Raw genomic sequence first — 25,661 nt, forward strand, 5'->3', positions numbered from 1 at the left:
TCATCCTAGACCTAAAAAGTATTGTAATAATTTTTCAAATCTGACATCCAACTAACATAAAACCTAGTCAAGCACTTGGAGACATAAGGCAATATAAGTAACACCAAATAGAAACAATAGACAACAAACAGACCCACAGAAATTTAATATATTGGAATTATAGAAACTGAGACAACTTAGTATTGCAAGAACATAAAAGCCAAATGTGAGAATTTCAGCAGATCTGAAATTATAAAAACAAAGCACAATTGAAAAAGGCTGGGCGTGGAGGCTTACACCTGTAATCCTGGCACTTTGGGTTGCTGAGGTGGGAGGATTGCTTGAGGCCAGGAGTTCGAGAGTAGCCTGAGCAACATAGCAAGACCTCATCGCTACAAAAAATAGAAAAATTAGCTGGGCATGGTGGTGTGTGTCTGTAGCACCAGCTACTCAGGAGGCTAAGGTAGGAGGATCACTTGAGATGAGGAGTTTGGGGTTGCAGTGAGTTATGATGATGCCACTGCACTCCAGCCTGGGCAAAAGAGTGAGACCCTGTCTTGAAAAAAAACAAAAAAAAACCCTCAATAGATGGGTTTTGTTGTTTTGGGACAGCCTCATTCTGTTGCCCACACTTAAGTGCAATGTTGCAGTCATAGCTCACTGTAACCTTGAATTCCTGGGCTCAAGCGATCCTCCTGGCTTGAATAGCTGGGACTACAGGTGTGCACCACCATACCTGGCTAATGTTTAAATTTTTTCGTAGAAATGGGGGGGGGGGGGTCTCACCATGTTGCCCGGGCTGGTCTCGAACTCCTGGCCTCAAGCAATCCTCCTTCAAGCCCTGCAAAGTGCTAGAATTACAGGTGTGAGCCATTGCTCGTGGCCAACAGATGGGTTTAATAGCAGATTCAACATACCTGAAGAGAGAATTAGTCAATTATAAAGACAGATCGGAAGAATTGTACAGAATGAAACTTGGAGTAATAAGAGGATGAAAAATACAGAAGAGAAGACATACAAGAGATAAAGTAAGTTGGGCTAACATGTTTAATAGGAGTCCTAGAAGGTGTGAAGAGAAAAGGGAAGAAGCAATCTTTGGAGAAACAATGTCTGAGAATTATCTAGAATTGATGAAAACCATCAATCCACAGACTCATGAAACCCAATGAATTGAAATAAATTTGCACTCTGTAAAAAGGCAAAAGTAAAGAAAAAATATTTTAAAGCAACTAGAGAATAAAGACACTTTACCCTCAAAGGAGCAACAGACTGTCGCTTACATCTCAACAAAGCTGAAAGTCAGAAGAATGGAACGACATCTTTCCTGTCAAAGATGATAACTGCCAATCTAGGACACTATGCCCAGTGAAAATAGCTTTCAAAAATGAAGGTGAAATAGGGCACAAAGAGATGTAAAGGTCATTGGAAATCAAGAAGTGGGGAGAGAGGGAAGAGAGGAGGGGTAAATTAAAAACTAACTATCAGATACGACGAACACTATTCAAGTGATGGGCGCACAAAAGGCCCCAACTTAAGCATTATAAAAGGCATCCATGTGACAAAAACATTTGTAACCCCTTAATGTTTTGAACTTAAAAAAAAATTAAGGTGAAATAAAGATATTTCCAGACAAAGAAAAATAGAATGAGTCTACCATGGACTCACATTAAGGGAAGTTTTAAAGGGTAATCTTCAGTCACAATAGACAGGAAAAAAAATGAAGGAAGAGAGAACAATAAATATATGTATGATCTAAATAAACATGTCAATTAATATTAGACATTGATAAGTCAAGGATGAATGCTTTGCTAAAGCACTAAATATTTTGCTAACCACTAAATAGAAAAGCAATGTATAACTATCAAACTAATAGAGGGAAACATAAAATAAAAATTGCCATTCAAAAACAAGACAAAAAAATGAGTCAAGAAGCACAGGGAATTTTTTAGGATGGTGCAGCTATTCTGTGTGTTACTGTAATGATGGATACATGACACTATGCATTTGCCAAAACCCACAGAACTTTACAGCACAGAGTGAACCTTAACATATGCAAACTAAAACCAAAAATCATTTAGGAGATCAGAGGATCCCAGAATAGAATGAAGAATGTGAACACAGAATGTATTGCAAATGTGTGAAACTGGCTGGTTGAGGCGGCTCATGCCTGTAATCCCAGCACTTTGGGAGGCCAAGGCAGGAGGATTGCTTGAAGCCAGGAATTCGAGACCAGACTGGGCAAGATAGTGAGACCCCATCTCTATAAAAAATTGTTTTTTTAATTACCTGAGCTTGGTGGTGTGTGCCTATAGTCCTAGTTATTCGGGAGGCTGAGGCAGGAGGATCCCTTCAGCCCAAGGAATTCGAGGTTGCAGTGAGCTATGATCACACCACTGCACTCCAGCCTGAACTATAGATAGAGTGAGACCATGTCTAAAAAAAAAAAGAGTATGAAACCGCTTCACTAAAGTAGGGGTGGGAGTGTTTGATCTAAGTAGCTGGGAAATGAGTAGAATCTGTAAGACTAAAGGCAAAAGAAACTATATAAACACAGTTCTCTGGTTGAGGTAGTTGTTTCCCATGGAGGTACTGTTAACAATTCTGATACTACTGTACAAGTATACTGGAATTGAACAATTAAGTAAATGGCAGATGGTGGAAGCCAGGCTTCTTACTGTTGGAGTGCGAATTTATAGATAAGCAAAGGAGGAGACTAGAATGATTTATGTAGTAATATATTAGAGTTGGAGACATCAATCAGTATGAACTCATGTTTAGGTTAATACAGATATTTACATATAGAAATATTTACAGATATATAGTATACACACATATATTTCCTTGCTCTGTCAGCTGAGAGAGGCTAGAAGTAACGACTCCTAGTGATAACAACCACATCTAGTACCCAGATCTTGGTTTCTAATACCATTCTCCAATAAAAGGAACCAGGGCTTCTTGGGAAAATGGCTGATTCTAGGACTGGGGCAGGAAATATACAAGAGAAGCTTGGAGCATCTTGTAAACCAGAAAGTAAGAAAGTGCTTTAACAAAAACACTCACACTGAGGATAAAGAACAGAGGAGTAAAAAAGTTAAAAACAAACAAACAAAAAAAAACAACCACACAATGATGAGAGTATGTCAAAGAGACAAAGGACCCAACTGAAAGAGTTCCCAATGGCCAAAGCCAGAACAATTTGAACAACAAAATAAAGTAGTATTGCTGCATCCAATAAATATAGAATATACTTTTTTCACACATAAATGAAACATTTACAAAAATTAAATGTATACCAAGAAATACAATGAATCTCAAATTATAAAGAGCAGAAATAATACAAGAATATGATCTCTAATCACAATACAGTTTTCTAGAATACAACACAAAAAGATTTTTGGAAAAATGGAAATATACTACTAAGTAAACAATGGGTCAAAAAAGAATATAAATTTTAAAATATTTTAAAAATAACCAAAAAAATCACCGGTCAAAATTGGTGAGGCCAGCCACAGCGGCTCACGCCTCTAATCCTAGCACTTAGGGAAGTTGAGTTGGGAAGATTGCTTAAGCCCAAGTGTTCAAGACCAGCCTAAGCAACATAGTGAGACTCCATCTCTTCAAAAAATAACAAAATTAGCCAGGTGCGGTGGTCTGCACCTATAGTTCCAGCTCTTCGGGAGGCTGAATCAGGAGGATCACTTGAGCCCAAGAGTTGGATGTTGCAGTGAGCTATAATGATGCCATCGCATTCTAGCCTGGGCAACAGAGTGAGAACCTGTCTCAAAAAAAACTACAGAGCTATAGTAATCAAATCAGCATGGTATCGGTATAAAAACAGACACATAAACCAAAGAACAGAACAGAGCTCCCAGAAATAAATCCGTGTATTTACAGCCAGCTGATTTTCAACAAAGTCACGAAGAACATACATGGGTGAAAAGACAGTTTCTACAATAAATGGTGCTAGGAAAACGGGATATCCGTGCGCAGAAAAATGAAACTAGACCCCTATTTCTCACCATATAAAAAAATCTACTCAAAATGGATTAAAGACTTAAATATAAAACCTGAGGCCGGGCGCGGTGGCTCACACCTGTAATCCTAGCACTCTGGGAGGCCGAAGTGGGTGGATCGCTTGAGGTCAGGAGTTCGAGACCAGCCTGAGCAAGAGCGAGACCCTTGTCTCTACTAAAAATAGAAAGAAATTATATGGACAACTAAAATATATATAGAAAAAATTAGCCGGGCATGGTGGCGCATGCCTGTAGTCCAGCTACTCAGGAAGCTGAGGCAGTAGGATCGTTTAAGCCCAGGAGTTTGTGGTTGCTGTGAGCTAGGCTGATGCCACGGCACTCATTCTACCCCGGGCAACAAAGCAAGACTCTGTCTCAAAAAAAAAAAAAAAAAAAAACCTGAAATCATAAAACTACTAGAAGAAAACATAGGGTAAATACTTCAGGACATTGGTGTAGTCAAAGATTTTTAAGGCTAACACCTTAAAAGCACAGGCAACAGCCTGAGCAAGAGCAAGACCCCATCTGTATAAAAATAGAAAGAAATTAGCTGGACAGCTAAAAATATATAGAAAATATTAGCTGGGCATGATGGTGCATGCCTGTAGTCCCAGCTACTTGGGAGGCTGAGGCAGGAGGATCACTTGAGCCCAGGAGTTTGAGGTTGCTGTGAGCTAGGCTGACGCCACGGCACTCTAGCCTGGGCAACAGAGTGAGACTCTGTCTCAAAAAAAAAAAAAAAAAAAAAGCACAGGCAACAAAAACAAATGGAACTATATTAAACTAAAAGGCTTCTGCACAACAAAGGAATCAAAAGAATGAAGAGACAACCTGTAGAACAGTAGAAAATATCTGCAAACTATTCATCCTACAAGGGACTAATATCCAGAATATTCAAGGAACTCAAATCTCTAAACAGCAAAAAACCAAATAACCCCATTAAAAAGTGGGCCAAGGATCTAATAGACATTTCTCAAAAGAAGACAGACAAATGGCCAACAGGTACATGAAAAAATGCTCAACATCACTATCTTTGGGGAAATGCGAAACAAAGCCACATGAGATATCATCTTACCCCAGTTAGAATGGCTATCGTCAAAAAGACAAAAAAAAAAATAACAAATGCTGGTGAGGATGCAGAGAAAAGGGAATTCTTATACACTATTGGTAGGAATGTGAATTAGTACAGTAATTATGGAAAATAGTATGGAAAGTTCCCCCAAAACTAAAAAATGTATATGTTATGCACTTTAATATACTTTTCAAGTACATGTGGGACATTTACAAACATGGAATATACTGAGGAAGACTGGAAATCTCAATGAATTATAGTAGTTGCTTTGGGGTGCCTTGCCCAGATTCCCTTTACAAAGCCCCATACCCTTCCCTAGCTGCTGTGGGATTGACTGCTCCCAGCTCACAGAGGGCCCCTTCATTGGAGAATTGCCTTCAGTCACCAGAGGAGCTGCCTTGCTGGGAAGGTTGTACCTACTCCCTATCCTTGGGCCACTTGCAGCCAACAATTGACTGATATGGGCTTACAAAAGGCCTCAAAACTGGGCCCTGGGATCGGGCCAAAGCGGGCTCTAACTTTGACCACATCCCTGATTACCTCATTCCCCTGCCCTATCCTGCCTTCTTGAGTCCCCTTCTGAGAACATTCTCTCAATAAATTACTTGCATAAGAAACTCCATCTCAGGCTTGGCCTCTAGGGAACCTGACCTGAGACAGTTGTAGGTTCTAAACTCCAACATTCCTCCTGAATTATTAGTGTGTATGTGGGGGAGGGGGAGGAGTTGGGGAGGCCATGGAGGGTGGGGGCCCTTTTCTCCTTTATGCGGGCTGAGGAATGAAATGAGAGACAGTAATACAAATTGGGGCTCTGGCCTTAAACTTTGTGCTAGGGCAACCACAATCTTAAAAATGGCTTCTAAGTTCACTCTGGTCAAGTAGTTTTTCTTCTTTTCTCATTGTCTGCTATAACTAGATGCTCAAAAGCTTTGCTTTAGAGCTGAGAGTTACTAGGAAGAAAATGAAACAACTCAAGTGGAAAACCTACAAAATTAGGCCTCGAAGTCTCCTCCATTAGTTACCTCAAGATTCTTACATTTAAGGTTGCTTTTCCCTTCCTTGGAGTTCCAGGCCTCAAGGTCTCACCCATTCATACGCTAGCCCCATGTCCTGGAGACAAGACTTCACTTAGAGTTAGAAAGCAGGAGATGTTCGGAGAGACAACAGAGGAGAGAGGAGCAAGTGAATACATCTAGAAAAAAAAAAAAAATCAAGAAAGGTAGAAACATGGCATCATCAAGCTCATACATGTCATTCACAAAAATAAAATTTGCTTTATTTACAAGCTGAAGGATTACACTCTGTTATCCTGGCTTCTGGCTTCTGTCCAGATCTTTCCTGGGAGCTCCTTGGAGCTCTGGACCATCACCACTAACGGATCTTGCGACTGAGACGATCTTACTCTGGCTCTTTCTTCCTTCAGAGCCTGACGCCTTGGTTTCCTCCACTGACTTCTGCGTCCTGGGGCAGCAGCTGCAAAAGTACTGACAAAACGTGGCCAAACTCCGGCACGACCACTCGGCCTCACTGGTGCTGGATGAGCTCAAGCTACTTTCCAAGATGCTCAACTGTTCACTGTGCTTCACTTGGGGGATACCTGAGTATGGACGTTGCTGATGTTTTGTCCTAGGTGATTGCAAAGAGGTAGGGGGCCCCTCTGCCTCATCCTCATCCTCTTCATCTTCCTCTTTCACCTCATTTCTCCTCATCTGAAGAATGGAAAACTTGTTCCGCTTCTGCCTCCTGGGCTTAAGGAAGCTGGGATCTTCTTCCTTGGGGAATCCGAGAGGAAAGAATCAAGTGTGCTCTCCACTGACCCATCCCATTACATATGGGACTTCGTATCTGAAGTGGGAGAAGGGGAAGTGAGGCAGAGGACTAAAATCAGAGGGCAAGCATAAACCAAGCACTCACATGTGAGTACAGAGCAGGCAGCATAGATTACAAAAGACTGCCCTGGGCCAGAAGAGACGTTCACTGACAGCTACTAAAGAGAATTCACAGAGGCCGGGCGCAGTGGCTCACACCTGTAATCCTAGCTCTCTGGGAGGCCGAGGCGGGTGGATCGCTCGAGGTCAGGAGTTCGAGACCAGCCTGAGCAAGAGTGAGACCCCGTCTCTACTAAAAATAGAAAGAAATTATATGGACAACTAAAATATATATAGGAAAAATTAGCCAGACATCGTGGCGCATGCCTGTAGTCCCAGCTACTTGGGAGGCTGAGGCAGAAGGGTCATTTGAGCCCAGGAGTTTGAGGTTGCTGTGAGCTAGGCTGACGCCAAGGCACTCTAGCCCAGGCAACAGAGTGAGACTCTGTCTCAAAAAAAAAAAAAAAAAAAAAAGCAAAGAATTTACAAAGCAGTATCTGCAAAGAATACACAGGCTATTCTGAATGCATCAGAAGAAAGCTCATTCTTTTGAAAAGATCCTATGCAAATATGTTGGTTAAATAAAGACTCATTTTGGAAGGCAAATAATCACCCTCTAATTTATCTGTTTCTAGAAATTCTGCTTGTTCATATTTAAGGGTGATGGATATGTTTATTATCTTCATTGTGGTGAAGATTTCATGAGTATATACATACGTCAAAACTTACCAAATTGTACACTTGAAATATGTACAGTTTATTGTGTCGATTAGAGCTCAGTAACAAAAAACATAGCTAGTATTTAAGCCCTCTCCGAAATAGACAAATAAATTCATACATCTAGTATGTTTAACAGAAATATTAAAAGGATATCGTGGAAGACTGATAAAAATCAAGTAGCTAACTGGGAGGCAGTTCTGTGTGTAAGCTCTTTTTTTTTTTTTATTTCCTCTGAATGAACCTGAAGGAATGTGTTTGAACTCTTGAGTCAGACAAACTGAACTCAAACTCGAGCACCTCTGCTTTCTGCTCACATGATCTTAGGGGAGTTACTTAACCTGCCTCTGCCTCCGTATCTTCATCAGAAAAATGGGGATAATAATAGTACCTGCTTTATAAGGTTGTTATGAGGTTTAAGTGGGATATAAATTCTTATAAAATAGTACATGGTAAGTACTCAATAAATGTAATCTGTAGTTACTATTACTGTTAGTGTTTGGGGGGGGAGGAGTAAATTTGAGCCATGTTTGGTAAAGATACCAATTGGAAAGATGTAGAGAAGGTACAGAAGGTTGCCACAGGAGGCGTTAGTGAGCTAAAATGCCCACATGGTAGTAGAGCAGGGGGTGCAAGCCTCAGAGGGACGGAGGGATGTGGGGTGGGACACTTACGGTAGTCAGCTCCTGGCTCCCTTGGTAGCCTAAGTCGTCACTGAAGCTGTAGAGGGACGTAAAGGAGACATCAAAGTTGTCAGAGGAGGGATTTTCTTCTCTTAAAGCTCCCCAAGCTTCCTTGGTCTCCTAAGGGAGAGAAGAAGGAGAGGTCAGTTATGAAAGGAACAGTCTGAGCCAAGCAGAGCTTCAGGAGTCGCCCTGCCCTTGCCCCTGGCTGTGTCCCATATCCTGCCCTTTTACTCTGTGAGTTGTTAAAGAATCGCCCTCCATCTTCTTCATTAACAGAAAGCTCTATAATCACTAATGCCACGAGACTCTGGCATGTCCCTCCCTCCTTCACCACACACTCACAATTCTTTAGTGTCCATGTCCTCACAAAAGTGGTTGTCATAGCAACAGGAGGGTGGGGTCCTAGGCCCAAGAAGTTTAAGGAGGGCTCTTCCGAAGGACGTGAGAGGGCAGGAAATATAGAAGGAGAACTCATTCATTCACTCTGCTCGCCAGGGGATTAATATAGTCATGAAGGATCATCTTCCATGACCCAAGCACCTCCCACCAGGCCCCATCACTAACATAAGGGATCAAATTTCAGTAAGAGATTTGGAGTAGATAAACATCCAAACTATAGCAACCTCAATAGACATCAAGACATGGCAGATACAGATTCCAGAATCCACTTTGGAATCCTCATGTGCTGGGGAGAAATTTGGCAAGAACAGAACAGTCCCCCATCAACTTGGGGTGACCAGGTCTGTCTGAGATTTTCAAGTGATTCAAGAACTTGGAAGGGACCCTTCAGGGTCCGTTCCAAGAGCCTGAGCTCTATTCCAGCCTTCTCCACTCCCCTTTCTCTTCCTATCCTCTTAGATGCCTAGGTTCTATCTTCCATACATTTTTCTCTCCAAGCTCTTCCTAGGAGAAGCTGATTTGGTTTAATCCAAATACATTTATTAATCAAATGCAATGCTGTAATACATGATCCTAGATTTTGTTTTTGAAAGTCATAAAGGGGACCCGGTGCGGTGGCTCACGCCTGTAATCCTAGCACTCTGGGAGGCTGAGGCGGGCGGATTGTCTGAGCTCAGGAGTTTGAGACCAGCCTGAGCAAGAGTGAGACCCCATCTCTACTAAAAAAATACAAAGAAATTAGCTGGACAACTGAAAATATATATAGAAAAATTAGCCGGGCATGGTGGCGCATGCCTGTAGTCCCAGCTATTCAGGACGCTAAGGCAGTAGGATCACTTGAGCTCAGGAATTTGAGGTTGCTGTGAGCTAGGCTGACACTACGACACTCTGGCCCGGGCAACAGAGTGAGACTCTGTCTCAAAAAAAAAAAAAAAAGTCATAAAAGGTATTTTGGGGAAAACTGAATATGGACCATGTATCAGAAAATAGTACTACATCAGTGTTAAACTTTCTGGGTATGGCAATGTTATTGTGATTGTGGAGGAGACTGTCCTTGTTCTTGGGAGATACAAGATGAAGTACACAGGGGTGAAGTGTCATGATGTGCAACTTACTCTCACATGGTTCAAAAATGTATAGGTGAATGTGAATACAGTCAGCCCTTCATATCTGTGGGTTCTGCATCCATGGATTCAACCAACTATGGATCAAAATATGGTATAACTGTTGTTCCCAGGCTATAAACCTGTACATGTTACTGTACTGAATACTGTAGGCAACTGTAGCACCATGGTAAGTATTTGTGCATCTAAACATAGAAAAGGTACAGTGAAAATACGATATTATATCAACACTGATCTGAGAACAATAATAAAATAAAAAATTTAAAACATGAAAAAGAAAAAAGAATTTAAAAAAATAAAAAAAAAGAAAATACGATATTATAATCTTACGGGACCACCATTATATATGTGGTCCATTGTTGACTGAAACGCTATGTGGTACATGACCTGTATAGACTTATGTTAATTTATATAGCATAAAAGCAAATGGGCAAAATGTTAGCAACTGGCGAATGCAGCTGAAAGGCATACAGGTGGTTTTTTTTTTTTTTTTTTTTTTCTTTTCCTGAGAGAGAGTCTCACTCTGTTGCCCAGGGTAGAGTGTCGTGGCATCAGCCTAGGTCACAGCAACCTCAAACTCCTGGGCTCAAGGAATCCTTCTGCCTCAGCCTCCCAAGTAGCTGGGACTACAGGCATGTGCCACCATGCCCGGTTAATTTTTTCTATATATATTTTTAGTTGTCCAGCTAATTTCTTTCTATATTTTTTTTAGTAGAGACAGGGTCTCCCTCTTGCTCAGGCTGGTCTTGAACTCCTGAGCTCAAACGATCCTCCTGCCTCGGCCTCCCAGAGTGCTAGGATTACAGGTGTGAGCCACCACACCCAGCCTACAGGTGTTAACTGAACCATTCTTTCAAGTTTCTATAGATTTGAAGTTTTTCAAAACAAAAAATTGTGTTTCGGGGGGGGGTGCATTTATTGAGCACGTACTGTGTGCCGGGCACTGTTGGGGGCTCCAGAACCTGGCTGCCTTTCCCAGCCAAGCCTTACGACTGCATGGTCAGCAGCAGTGCCTTTCTTCTCCCACCATGGCTCCGTTCTGCTCAACGACTACTTATGAGGAAGCCACTCAAGAAGCACGAGGTGTGTCGCTCCCCTTCAGGTGCTCGCAATCCAGGGAGGAGCGAGCAAGAGCTCGCCACACTGCCAATATCCCCTAATGTCTAGAAGGTGACTGGGTTGGCGCAGCTCATTATCCAAAACAAAACAGCCCCCTTGGTAGCTGGACATTAATACACAGACTCCTGGCCTAGGGAGCAGGATGTATTTATATATGTATTCACTTTCTTCCAAAATCATCTTCTAAAGCCAGCCTGGAGCAGAAACCTGGAAGTCCCTTTCCACAAAGGACCCTTTCCTTTTCCCTGTCTACTTTCTGTCCTTTAGCTGCTGCTTTTTATGGTGAGGTGGGGGAGATCACTGTTTATGGCTCCTTCCTTGGGGCCTCATAGTGAATCAAGCCATTTCTTCTTCAGAGCGTGGCATCTACAAACCAACAAACCATGCTCTCACTCTCAGAGGCTGCCTCTCAGAGTGCAGGATGATGTGCTCTCGGGCCAAAACAGCTCCTCGTTTCTGCAGATGAGGGTGGGAAGGAACACAACGGTGACATGGCTTCATATCACTGCTACTTTTGGATCTCTTCGAGCCCTCCAAAGGGGAGTTCAACTTCCTTGCCCCTTAAAGAGTTTGGAGACTATGTGTAGGGGAGAAGGAGGACACTCTGTGATTTACACACCCAGGAGCATTTGCCACAAGAAAGACATCTTCCCTGGGTTCAGACATTCACTGGGGTCAATCAAGATTTGGAGATTTCCTGGTGATTCACTGGGAGCTGTCCCCATCTTGTGCCTCAGACCTGGGCTCTCCCAAGGATGGGGAGAAGCCTTGTTTCAGAGGAAAAGTAGAGAAAAGGCTGAGTAGCAAAGCCCTGGGCTTTAAGATTTCAAAATCCAGGCCAGGCGCGATGATTCACTGGGAGTGGTGGCACACATCTGTAGTCCCAGCTACTTGGGAGGCTGAGGCAGGAGGATCACTTGAGCCCAGGAGTTTGAGGTTGTCGTGAGCTAGGCTGATGCCACGGCACCCTAGCCTGGGCAACAGAGCGAGACTCTGTCTCAAAAAAAAAAAAAAAAAAAAAAAATATATATATATATATATATATATATATATATATACACACACACACTAATTCTAAGAGATTTGCCAGGCAGACTCACTTGGACATAGGTTATATTGGTAGACATTTCCCATTGACTATATTGGGCATAAGTGTCACATTTGTCTTAATTTGGGTGTCCATTTCCTTCCAAAATGTCCAAAGTCTTCATGTGATACCTAGCACCAAGAGGCACTATTCTGAGGCAGTACTGTTTTGTTTTGTTTTGTTTTTAGAGACAGGGTCTCACTCTGTCGCCCTGGGTAGAGTGCAGTGGTGTCATCTTAGCTCACTGTAACCTCAAACTCCTGGGCTCAAGAGATCCTCTTGCCTGAGCCTCCCAAGTAGCTGGGTCTACAGGTGCACACCACTGCGCCCAGCTAACTTTAATGTTTTTTTAGTAGAGACAGGGTCTCTCTCTTGCTCACGTTGATCTCAAACTCCTCAGCTCAAGTGATCTCCCACCTCAGCCTCCCAGAGTGCAAGGATTACAGGCGTGAGCCACCACACTGTCCAGCACTGTCCAGCACTGTCCAGCACTGCATTTTAAAAGGATATTATAATTAAAACAAAGAACTTCAATAACTTGCACTAATCAAAGGTCTGAAAGTAAGAACGTAGGCAAGATAGAGTGGACTGTTTGGCTGAAGCAGAGGGGAGTAGGGACCACAGTGAAGGGTCTTAACTACCAGACAAAGGAATTGGATTTGAATCCACTAACAATGGTAAGCCACTGAATATTTTTGTTTTTTGGGTTTTTTTTTAAAGGAGTGCTTGACATCTTGTTTGTCTTCTCATTATAGTCAGAACTATATCTCATTCCATCACTAAACTCCTTGAGGGCAGACACCATATCCTATCTTTGTATTTCCCACAGTGACTATCACAGTGCTTGAAACGTAATAGGTGCTCCAAAAAGGACTGCTAAATGTACCAATGAATGAACAAGTGACTCAACGGATAGGGTAGAGGCAGGAGAAGTGGTCAATGTATAAGTGGGCAAAGCAAGGATGAAGATATTTCTCTTCCGAATCCAGAAGTGGTTATTTTGTGGGGTGTTCAGACAGTATGTGCTGAAGGCATATTTCTTATGGGTGTAGCTGAGTCTGAGAACAAGAACACCCACACTTTATATCTTTTCAATCCTGAAGAAATTGCTATAGAAAATAATCTTTGGGTGGTGTGTGTTGGCTCATGCCTGTAATCCTAGCACTCTGGGAGGCTGAGGTTGGAGGATCGCTTGAGGTCAGAAGTTTGACACCAGCCTGAGCAAGAACGAGACTCCATCTCTACTAAAAAATAGAAAAAAATGAGCCGGGCAACTAAAAATAGAAAAAATTAGCTGGGCGTGGTGGTGTGTACCTGTGGTCCCAGCTACTCGGGAGGCTGAGGCAGCAGGATTGCTTGAGCCCAGGAGTTTAAGGTTACTGTGAGCTAAGCTGATGCCACGGCACTCTATCTCAGGCAACAGAGTGAGACTCTGCCTCCAAAAAAAAAAAAAAAAAATCTTTGGAAAGGAATGAAAATTCCTCCAATCAGCAGGTGTTTCTTGAGTGCCTCCTGTGTGCTCAGCATTGCTGTAGGGTCTTTGGATAAGTGTACACTAGAGAAATGGGACCTAATTATTCAAGTACATTTTTCAAGCCAGAAACAATTAGAAGAAAACATACGAAACTGTGGTGCTGTAAAAGATCAATCAAAGCCAAAGGAAGGCTTCCCAGAAGGAATGAGATTAGAACAGGGTCCTGAAGGTCAGTTGGATTTGGGTAGGAAAGAGGAACAATAGGACATTTCAGGGAAGCCACACACAAAGGCCTGAAGTAGGGGCAGATTGGAGGTTGTATATAGGGAAGTCATTATTATTCATTCCTGTATTATGTCCTGTGTGCTCAGGCATGACACTAAGCAACGGAAAATAGACAATCTGGATAATATCCTCAAAAAGCTCCATTTGGGAGGTGGAGAATGGGGGTACAGATACGAAAACAAATATAGGTGATATGTATTACTTCACAAGAATGTAAGCCCCCAGAAAACAGAAAACTTACCTGTCCTGTTTATCACTGTATCCCCAGGACCTACAGCAGTGCCAGGCACAAAGTAAGTTTTTGATAAATACATAGTGAATGCCGGAATGCTACAATGGAGACACAGCATAGTAGTAATATTGATAGTTACCATTAACTTAGCACATACAGGTGCCACGTACTGTTCTAACAGCTTTACATACATGATCTTATTTGATCCTCCAACTTTTTGAGAGTACTATAATTATCTTATTTTACAGATTTGGGAACCGAGGTGTTATATAAGTAACACTTGTTTCAAGGTTACCTAACCAATAAGTGGCAGAACTGGGATTTGAATTCATGACTGCCTACCTTCACAGTTCATCCTCTGAACCCAGGGTCTACTGTTCAAAATGCTGTTTTGGGAAGTTTGAATGGTAGCTGATTGAAAAGGGCAGGGAAAGATCTACGATAAGGAGACTACTAGAGTAAGACCAACATAGAGTAACGAGCATGAACTAAAAGCAGTTATAGTAGGAATGGAGAAGAAAGGATACACTTTTCTGACACTTCAAAGGGCTTCTAAGTAAAGCTCAGGGCTGGTGACTTGCTGGATGGAGAGAATGACTGCGTTTATGGCCTGGGAATAGAAGGAATGCTGGTAGAAATAGCTTTTCTTTAATTCGTAGTTCGACGGTACACTCGACATTCTAGATGGATGATCCAAATTGCTAGGTTTGCTAGTTTCCCAAAGCACCTAACCAGGTGCGGGTCACATACAGTAGTGACGAGCCAGCTTCCAAAGCCACTGAAAAGGGCAGAAAAAGAAAAGCGTGGAGGATGGACAGACAAACCTGTTTTGGGGGGGGTCTCACATCCTGTTGGCGGGCGGGCATACAAAGGGAAAGGTGGCGGGGGGGGGGGGGGGGGTTGTCGAAGAACTACAACTCCCACAAGGCATTGGGCGGAATACAAGGGTTTCCGGCTACAGCTCATTTCCGTTCTTTCATGTGCTGACGCTCTCTTCCGGTCTTGGTGGCGCCCCTCCACCCCCCCCCCCCGCAGCGAAATGCGCACGGTGAGTCGGGAGGCTTAGGGGGTCTGAAGCGGAGAGGCGAGAGTCTTGTGTCTGCGCATCATCCAGTGGCTGGGGTTAGCTCGGAAAGGGCGGGTAGGGCGGAGGGCGCGCCGGCGGGAGGACGTGTAACCTTGACAAGACGGGGAGGGGCAGAGCGGACTGAGCCCCCCGAGGGAACCAGAAAGGGATGGGGGGCGAGGATGGGATCCCGGAGGATGGACTGGGGAGTGGGATACAGGGACATGGGCAGGACCTCACCAGAGCGCGGTGGGATCCCAGTGGAGCGGGGCCGAGGAGGAGAGGAGCGGCGGGAAGGCTGCAGCTTTGGGGCACTCCTGTGTGAGGGAAAGGCTGCTGCAGGTCCGAAATCAGGCACCCCAAGGAATGCCCCATTTGGGCCACATGATGCCCTCTCAGAAGACCGCCCCCCCCCCCCCCCCCCCCAGTTAGTGAGCACCCAGGGGCCCCCTGACAGGAAGGGAATAGTGGATATGCCGGTGCTTGGACTGATTTTCCGAGGGCTCCAGGCGGAGATGGCAAGTCTGGAGAATGGGTCTGCACTGGTGGCTTATGGACTGCTCTGTAGAAGGGGCTGCTGCTTTGGTAGGCTCCAAAGAGCTTTTCAGGCTCGTAAGGGAGGGCTGTCATAGGAGGATTTTGGTGATTTTTACATTCTTGGCTTAACTGCTCACTTTGCTTTTTTCTCCAAAGATGAGGTTATTGGCATTTGTCTTGTTGGCTCTATTTGCTGTCACTCAAGCAGAGGAAGGAGCCAGGCTTTTGGCCTCCAAATCACTGTTGAATAGATATGCTGTGGAGGGGCGAGACCTGACCTTACAGTACAACATCTACAATGTTGGCTCAAGGTAAGAGGCTTTGGAGTTAGAAATTGGGCCCTTTTCTGGAGTCTTAGTTATCAGTTGGCAATAGGGAACATCTTGGTAGATAGTGATTCCTCCTTGGGGGACCTCCATCATCAGATATCTTGAGTGACTGAATTTACTACTGGACCTTCTTTTGGAAGAGGAGGACATTCTTAACCTAAGTTACAAGAAGCCATCTTCTACTTTTTAGGTTGGAAGAATTTCAGGGTAGGGAAGAAGCAACAATTGTGGAGAAACAAAGAGGGGAAGATGAAGACGCAGAAAATATACAATTCCTTGTTACCTCCAGGGTTTAAAGTTTCAGCTTCCTTCTTTCATTAGCCTATGAACATTTCTGTTGCCTTTCTTTTGTTTTAATCCATTTAATTTTCTCTTCCATATTCACCTTGCTCCTCTTCCCCTCCCTCCACATGCATGCACACACATTCATGAAGAGAAATTGAGGCAAGAATGGATGTGTGCCCATTCCCCTCCTAGATACTTAATTATTTTGGGGCTTCTGAGCAATAGAATCCAGTCCTTGACCTGGATTCTTCAATGCAACAGACCCAAGTTATATTTGACTCATATCTTTCTTTTGCAGCTCTGCTTTTTTAGTACAAGCAGGCAGGTTTGATTAATTTCTTTAATTTTATATCTATTACTTACTAGCCCTTTTTGTTTTTTCCATTTTCTAGTGCTGCATTAGATGTGGAATTATCTGATGATTCCTTCCCTCCAGAAGACTTTGGCATTGTCTCTGGAATGCTCAATGTCAAATGGGACCGGATTGCCCCGTATCCTCTTGGCACTGAATGATGAAGGGTGGGAGGCGGGTGAGATGGTGCCTGCAAAGCAGCAGGGGCACTTCAAATAGGCTGGATGTGCTTGGCTATTCTGCATCTCTCTGGATAAGATGGGGCAAGACAGACTGGTATAAATTGTGTGACCATGATTTAGAGTAGACTTGAAGAAGGAGGGTCCTGAAGTTCATGCTATATTGAGAGGATGTAGACACGTATGAAGATTTTGTGACTGGGTGAGGACGTTTAAGGTGTTTTTAAAAGAAATTCAGTGGGATGCTAGTATAGAAGATCATTATGACCTTTTTTTTTTTTTTTTTTTCCTTTTTGAGACAGAGTCTCGCTCTGTTGCCCGGGCTAGAGTGAGTGCCGTGGCGTCAGCCTAGCTCACAGCAACCTCAAACTCCTGGGCTCAAGCAATCCTTCTGCCTCAGCCTCTCGAGTAGCTGGGACTACAGGCATGTGCCACCATGCCTGGCTAATTTTTTCTATATATATTTTTAGTTGGCCAGATAATTTCTTTCTATTTTTAGTAGAGATGGGGTCTCGCTCTTGCTCAGGCTGGTCTTGAACTCCTGACCTCGAGCGATCCACCCGCCTGGGCCTCCCAGAGTGCTAGGATTACAGGCATGAGCCACCACGCCCGGCCCATTATGACCTTTTAAAGTCTCTTCTTGGTTGATGAATCTCTTATTCTGATCTACCAGTTATTTCCTGAGTATTGAATTAGATGCTTTTCTTTCCTTGTGAATTAAAGTATGTTTAGATTTTCTGGTGAGGGCAAATGTTGTCTTTTTCTCTTTTTCTTTTTTTTTTTTGAGACAGAGTCTCACTCTGTTGCCCGGGCTAGAGTGAGTGCCGTGGCGTCAGTCTAGCTCACAGCAACCTCAAACTCCTGGGCTTAAGTGATCCTACTGCCTCAGCCTCCCGAGTAGCTGGGACTACAGGCATGCGCCACCATGCCCGGCTAATTTTTTGTATATATATATATTTTAGTTGTCCATATAATTTCTTTCTATGTTTTTTAGTAGAGACGGGGTCTCACTCTTGCTCAGGCTGGTCTCGAACTCCTGACCTCGAGCGATCCACCCGCCTCAGCCTCCCAGAGTGCTAGGATTACAGGCGTGAGCCACCGCGCCCGGCCCAAATGTTGTCTTTGTATTTTTTGGTTTTTGTTTTTTTATTTGTATTTTCAAGAACTTCCTTCAATTATAGTCAATGACAAATTCTGTGAGCTTAAGTGACTATGTTTTTTATCCATAACACAGAGTGTGCTTTGAAAATTTACTTCGAAAACCTTGATACTGAGAACAACATGGACCCTTTAAGATTTAGCTAGAAAGGCATCATACCACACAGGTTAGACTTAAAAAAAAAAAAATAGACTTAAAAAACAAAAGCCTATATTTTTTTATTCCTGCAGAGTATTGCATGTATGAAATCACCACAAGTTGGTAACTATTTTGTGAAGGGTGCATTTAGTCCACAAATTGAAAGGTTGTTACAACTTTAGCTTCATCTTTTTCCTTTCTTTAACTCTGGCCAGTGCTAGCAACGTCTCCCACACTGTGGTCCTGCGCCCTCTCAAGGCTGGTTATTTCAACTTCACCTCAGCAACAATTACTTACCTGGCCCAAGAGGATGGGCCTGTTGTGGTGAGTTGTCCAAACCCTTAGCTGGATAGGGCTTGGATCTGCCTTCCTTTAAAAACTCTTGCAAAGGAAAAGGGGAAGGGAGGGATGAAGAGAAGTTGATTAATGGGTACAAAAATACAGTTAGATAGAGGATAAGATCTAGTGTTGGATAGTTCTAGGGTGACAACAGTTAACAGTAATCTACTATATATTTCAAAATAGCTAGAAGAGAAGAATTCAAAGTTCCCAGCATAAAGAAAGGATAAATGTTTAAGGTGATAGATTTTCTGATTTGATCATTACACATTATATGAATGTATCAAAATATCACATGTACCCCCAAAATATGTACATCTATTATGTATCAATTTAAAAATACAGATTCTAGGCTGGGAGCATTGGCTCACACGTTACCCTAGTCCTTTGGGAGGCTGAGGTAGGATGATTGCTTGAGGCCAGGAGTTTGAGAGCACTCTGAGCAAAATAACAAGACCCTATCTCTACAAAAAGTGGAAAAATGAGCTAGGCTTGGTGGCATGTGCCTGTAATCTCAGCTACTCAGGAGGCTGAGGCAGGAGGATTGCTTGAGCCTGGGAGTTTGAGGCTGCAGTGAGCTGTGATCATGCCACTGTAGCCCAGGCAACAGGGAAACCCTGTCTCAAAAAAAAATTTTAAAAATTAAAAAAAAACCCAACAATCAGGCGGGGTACAGTGGCTCATGCCTATAATCCTAGCATTCTGGGAGGCTGAGGTGGAGGATAGCTTGAGCTCAGGAGTTCAAAACTAGCCTGAACAAGAGCGAGACCCTGTCTCTACTAAAAATAGGAAAAATTAGCTGGGTGTGGTGGTGCATGCTGTAGTCTCAGCTGCTCTGGAGGCTGAGGCAGGAGGATCGCTTGAGTCCAGGAGTTTGAGGTTTCTGTGAGCTAGGCTGACGCCACTGCACTCTAGCCTGGGCAACAGGCAACTGTCCTAAGGAAGTATATTTCAAATTGCAAAGTTCCAGAATAGAGCCATTGAAATGGATGAGAGAGGAGTAATATGGTAGCAATGTCTTCCTTTTCGTTCCTTCTGCTTTCCTTTTGGTCTGGAATGTATCATTTGCTGCCCAGTTTATTGCCATTCTTGCCTTTCCAATCCACCTTCCGTGTCACTGTTAGATTATCCCCAGTCTCCACTCTGTCCTTCCCCTGCGTAGAATGCTCCTGCTTATTGCATCAAGGCTGAGCTTTTCTCATTGCACACCCTCCAATAATCTAGCTGTTCTCTGCCTGTCTCCCACTACCCACACAGATCCTCCATCCTAATTAGGCCAAGCTCCTTCCTGCATCCCCTCCCCCTCTCAGTGCTTATCTTTCCTCTTTGCTTTGATCTCTGTTTGAAGTACTCTTTCTCCTCCACTTCATTATCTGAAGCCTTCTCAAGACCCAGCTTTGAGCTGTATCTCCTTGTTTCTGTCTTCTGCAGTTCATATTGCTCTTTCCTATTCATTCTTTCAGTAAACATCCATTGACTCCATCTAAACTTCTATAGCACTTATAGTCTGTGCCACTTGAACATTTAATTACTTACTGTCTTCAGTAGTTCTCTTTCTTATTTGTAGGTCTTCCCTCCCCCAACCCTCTGCCTCCTAATTTAATTATAAATTCCTTGAGGCCAGGGACTTTGTCTTAGATTTTTCCGTTTCCCATATATTATAGAAACTCAGTACTAAACAATTTTTTTTTTTTTTTTTTTAATTTAGAGACAGGGCCTAGCTCTTGCTCAGGCTGGTCTCGAACCCCTGAGCTCAAGCAGTCCTCCCGCCTCAGCCTCCCAGAGTGCTAGGATTACAGGCTTGAGCCACCTCATCCAGCCAGTACTAAACAGTCTTTTGATTGATGTGAAGGTCAGCAGACATTTATGGAGCCCCTACCATGTGCTAGACTTAGAATACCAAGAAGATTAAGATACTGTCCCAGCCTTCAAAAAACTTAAGTCATAAATTTATAAAGCTAAAAATGTATGGTCCTCTGATAGGACCATACAAATAGGCCGTAGGCTACTTAGTGAGTACAAAGTAGGGAAGGGACTTAACACAGTCAACCGTAGAACTAAAAGAAATCTAAGATTCTCTAACATTTAATGTGCTTTCTAAGTTTTCTTTTTTTTGTAAGCCACATGGAACCATATTCTTGTAATCCTAGCTGTGTTTTCACATCTCGTGTCATTTCTGCTTTCCAAACCAACCTCAGGACTCTTTGGTTCTACCTGGTACTTGATGGGTTAATAGAGACCAACTCAAAGGCTCAGCTGCCACCTTAGAACAAAGTTGTTTGCAATGTGCTCCAAACTCTTGGCCTCCTCTCCAAGACAGAGGAATGTAGGCCAGATAGATTCAGCCTCTCTAGTAATGTACATTTGGGTAGGGCATTATACTTTTCAGAATCCTTCTGATTTCATTTGAGCCTCATGTTGACCCTGTGAAGTAGAGAGGAATATTTTCTCTTGAGGAATAAGTAAATGATTACCAAGGTCAAGTCATTCCATCACACATTACACACCTGGCCCCACAGAGGGACCATTGGTGGTGAGCAACTTCATTCCTTCCAGAGACTGAGGCTAAGACAGAAGGATTTGGCTTTAATTTCATTTGCATATCTGTCTATCCCATTTAATAAATGTTCATCATGTGGTGTCTCTCAGGTCTCCTGGCTCCTAATTTACTCTTCTTTACAACACTAAGAGAGAATCATCCGACTCTCTAGTTCAAAAGCTTTCCCTCATCTTGAAGCTCTCTTGGGCACTTGGGAACTAAGAATGCTTAGGATTGGGTTGGTTGGGACTGCCCTTTCTCAGGTGAGAGGAGTTGGAGACTTGCTTTAATGGCCTTCTTTTCTTTTCAGATTGGTTCTACCAGTGCACCTGGGCAGGGAGGCATCCTGGCTCAGCGGGAGTTTGATAGGCGATTCTCCCCCCATTTTGTAAGTTTTCTAGTGTTCTCTCTTAGTATTCCTCTGGTTTGGAATGCCATTTTCATTCTGAAGCCTCTTGGCCTCCACAGAAGATTTGTGTTTTTTTGGTGTCTGATATGGACAGCCATCAAATATCCTGATTTAACCATGCCCAGAGATTTTTGGCGATGAGATCACAATTGCCAGAACCATAACACTGGCCTTTTTCCCTGCTCAGCCTTGAGTAGAGCCCCATCTGAGAGTCCTGGGTCTACTTTGGGTTTTAAAAGATTATCTGGTTCAGTTCAAAGTTGGAACCTAACAGTGTTGGAAAGGTTAAGTGGGAACTTTGTTGTGGTCTAGAGTATAGGAGAGATTTTTTTTAAGATTTGTCTAAAGTACTGAATGAGAGAATTCATTCATTCATTCATTCATTCAGTGAATAATTATAAAGTTCTGAATTATATTCTCATTCCGTGCTCTGTTTTGGGAAAACAATGATGAATAAGACATTCCCTTCCATTAAAGATCCTATGGGCTCATAGAGGACTCAGAACAAGTAAATGGGGAAAAAATGCTGTGACAGAAGTTGGATGCTAGGTGCTGGAGGAATATGCAGCAGGGACATCTAACCTGTCTTTGAAAGTCAGAGAGAGTTTCTGGAGGAGGTAAAGTTTTTAACCAGTCAAGGAGGAGGTAAGGAAGGCCAGGCCTTCTAGGAAGGGAGAACAGTGGAGACATGAGAAAAGGCACAATGTGATGCAGTGGTTCATGGAGGCTGGAGGGCAGATGTGAGGCAGAGGAGTGGAAGAGAGGGGGCCCGAGGTATAAGGAAGGGTTAGGTCACGGGAGGCTTGACTGTTAGGGGAAGAGAGAAGATTCTCTTCCAGTCTGGGTTGGGTCAAGTGAGGACTTTGGTTTCACAGCTTGAGAGATGAATTGGTCTTCAGAAAGCCATTCTTTATCAGGAGTGGTCAGAGAGGGACCTTCCTGGCTAAAGTTTTGCTTAAAATTTGGGCTAGACCATTCCCTTTCTCATTGGACTCATTCCTTCCCTGTCCTCTCCTGTGCCCTAATCCAGTTTTCTAAGCAAGGCCTTTGTTTTCCTTCACAGCTGGACTGGGCAGCCTTCGGGGTCATGACCCTCCCCTCCATTGGCATCCCTCTGCTATTGTGGTACTCCAGCAAGAGGAAATACGACACTCCCAAAACGAAGAAGAACTGAGTAGGGTTTTCATGGCCCTCCTCTCCCAAGAAATCCAGGTGCTTTCCAGACTCCAAAGGGTATCTTAAATGCAATCTCTTCTCCCTTAGCCCTCGGCCACCTTCTCCTGGATCCTACCCTGCTCTCAACCAGAGTGAAGGACCAGGAGGAGTCTATGAGAGCCTCCTCGGTTACATCGTGAAGCCATACAAACAGGAATGCCTTTGGCAGCAGCCCTTGAGCCTAGAGGGCCCTCTGGTGCCCCACTGAGGTGCTGTTGTTATATCGCTGGCAAATGTGAATTCTCTCAGGGGTCCAGGAGGGGCACTTTGGAGACTGTGTATACCACCCCCCTCCCCTGCCCTCCCCTCTTAGAAGAGGGTAGAAGATGAAATGAAAGCTGTGGGACTCTCGGAGGCTACCCAGTCTCTGTTCTGGGTTAGGGAAGTGCTTACTAAATGGGGTTTTCTAATAAAAGTAAATGCCACACTGACTTGTCTGTTTTCCTGGCACCTGGGTGAGCACAGGTGGTTGTTGGAACGCAGGGCCCGAGTGCCCAGGCTCCTGGGCAAGCAAGCTGAGTTCTGCCCTTGTTGTAGGAGTTGTAGGTCCTATTCCCATGGAGATATCTGCTCCATTTTTTTTTTTTTTCGTGGAGCTGTTAACCAGAACGTAATATCTGCTCCATTTTGAATCCTTTGCTTTCATCCCTTATTTCCCTCTCTGATTGTTCTCATCAGTCCTCACTTACTCCCCTATACCTTGTTTGCCTGTCAATTTCCCTTCACAGCTAGAGAAGATGGGGTGGGGAAGGATGGTCTGCAAAGGTACAGCTGTTCTCATGCCCTGGGAGTCATTCTGATCTGATTTACTGACTGACCATTCTTGGAAAGTTATCTCTTATGCCTGATTCTAGCCCTTTCTCTGTTTAAGAACTAGCTTTGGCCAGGTACAGTGGCTCACACCTCTAATCCTAGCACTTTGGGAGGTTGAGGCAGGAGGATTGCTTGAAGCCAGGAGTTTGAGACCAATCTGGACAATAGTAAGTCCCCATCGCTACAAAAAATTAAAAAATTAGCTGGGTGTGGTGGTGCGTGCCTGTGGTGCCAGCTACTCGGGGAGGCTGAGGCGGGAGGATTGCTCAAGCCCAGGAGTTTGAGGTTGAAGTGAACTATCATGATGCCATTGCATTTTAGCCTGGGCAACAGAGAGGGACCCTGTCTCAAAAAAAAGGACTAGCTTTTCTTGAGCTTGAATTTATTTTTAATGACTCTGTTCTTTGAGCTTAGGCCAGGGAGAAGTGCCTGGATCCCCTGAATTGGACCCTGAGTGTGGCCTAGTAAAGGCATTGACTTTTGCTGCTGCAGCAGCGGGGAGAAGCCACTCTGAGCTGACTGTGTCCAACCCAGGAATGCCGTGGTCTGAGAACAGCCTCCCAGGCAGGAGGGAAACCCAACAAACACTTGCTTTGTTCCTGCCATCAAGTTTCCCAGTTTAGATTCTGCTCCCCCAGCTTCCCTGCCCAACCGGTTTAACCTTTCCTTCGCAGAGGCAGTTGGAGCCTCTGGGCCCAGGAGGATGAAAAGGACATGGAGACAACGGGAGGCTCCAAATGGAGTAGCCCTCCACCAGCTCACATCTCTCTTTCAGGGACTGCAGCTTGGACACACCGGGACTGGCCAGGTCAGAGGCAAGGAGGATAAATTTTCTTTTGTTTATTGTGTTCCTGGTGGAAACCTGGGACTTGCTCAGGACAATGGGGAGAAAAGGGCAGTGGTTCAGAGGCTTGGGGTTGAGCATAGGCATAGAGATGGGAAAGGGAGCTAGTTTGGTATATATCATCTTGCTCTCTAGGACTATGAAATGTTAGTCTCTGGAGGAGGGAACACACTATTTTCCATCTGTAGTCTCTACTGAAAATAGAATGAGTTAACCTATAGGAGAAGGGGTTCCGGTTTAGAGGATCGGATAAAGTTCCTAACTCTAGAAGATAATACAGATTTTCCTCAACTTATGATGAGGTTATGTTCCAGTATGTTTATATGATACAATAAAAGTATCAGGATGTAACTCCATTGTAAATTGAAAATATCTTAAGTTGAAAATGCATTTAATACACCTAACCTACCACACATCATAGTATGGCTTAATTTACCTTAAATGTGCTCAGAACACTTCGATTAGCCTACAGCTGGGAAAATCATCTAAAACAACAAAGCCTATTTTATAATAAAGTGTTGAATATATCATGTAATTTATTGAATACTGTACTGAAAGTGAAAACCAGAGTGGTTGTGTATGTACTCAAAAGTATGCTTTCTACTGAGTGTGTATTGCCTTTGTACCATCATAAAGTTGAAAAATCCTAAGTGAAACACCATCAAAAGTCAGGGACTGTCTGTGTAAGAGATTTCTTCCTCAGTCTGAACTCTGGGAGGTGTTCCTTTCCCAGAAGCTGGGGGAGTCTTTACCTTTCCTTACAAACTCAGCACTTTGTCTCCTGCTCCTTGTTCTGGGGAAGGAGACCAGGAGGGAAACCCAGGCCTGACACAGATGACAAAAGAAGCATTATGAAGGCAGTTGGTGTCCCAGGCACCTTGACAAAAGGCCAAAGCCAGATACTTCATCTCTCAAGAGATCAACTTCCTTGGAGTCAGGATGGAATTTGAACCTCTCTTAAGTAGTGGTGTTGGAGAATGTAAAAGCCTCTAAAATCTATAGACAGAGAGACTTAGCTAGAATAGTTGGCTTTAGGATTGAGCCCTCTTAACTTGAGATAATTTAATGGGAGGATGAGTGGCAGATAGCACTCCTCCACTCTAATTGAAAACCACCCTAGGGAGGTGTGAACCCTGATGTCAGGATTGTGTACAGATCTGTGAGGGGTAAGAGAAAGTAAACACTGCTCCCTCACCCTTCCTGGAAGTTGGGTATCCAAACTGAGGCTCCTCCCTAAAAGGCAATACAGATAGTAAGCTAGCTGCCAACGTGTTCCTGATCGCCCCACCCACTGGAGACCAGCCCTCTAGCCCTGTCTCCTCATCCAAACTTTCAGCTGGCATCTGCTCACCCACACACCCAGCCCTGGTACCGGGAGGAGATAGGTGCCTTGATTTCCACC

At 43.7% G+C, this 25,661-nt stretch overlaps 1 protein-coding gene across 2 annotated transcripts; it reads left to right on the top strand.

Annotated features, from left to right (window-relative positions):
* The first annotated feature begins 15,070 nt into the window (after window positions 1-15,070).
* Window positions 15,071-23,033, top strand: SSR2 (signal sequence receptor subunit 2). Of its 2 annotated transcripts, XM_069478602.1 has the most exons (7): window positions 15,071-15,103; window positions 15,815-15,969; window positions 16,665-16,763; window positions 18,316-18,424; window positions 21,289-21,366; window positions 22,451-22,561; window positions 22,651-23,033. In XM_069478602.1, exons 1-6 carry the CDS (start codon window positions 15,095-15,097, stop codon window positions 22,559-22,561), a joined length of 561 nt encoding a protein of 186 aa, XP_069334703.1. In that variant the 5' UTR covers window positions 15,071-15,094; the 3' UTR covers window positions 22,651-23,033. The 2 variants fall into 2 exon arrangements, with proteins under 2 accessions (XP_069334703.1, XP_069334704.1); XM_069478603.1 differs by lacking the exon at window positions 15,071-15,103 and adding an exon at window positions 15,116-15,177 and having other exon boundaries at window positions 22,451-23,033.
* Window positions 23,034-25,661: the final 2,628 nt, after the last annotated feature.

Source organism: Eulemur rufifrons, chromosome 8, assembly GCF_041146395.1.
Source record: "Eulemur rufifrons isolate Redbay chromosome 8, OSU_ERuf_1, whole genome shotgun sequence".
Taxonomy (NCBI): domain Eukaryota; kingdom Metazoa; phylum Chordata; class Mammalia; order Primates; family Lemuridae; genus Eulemur; species Eulemur rufifrons.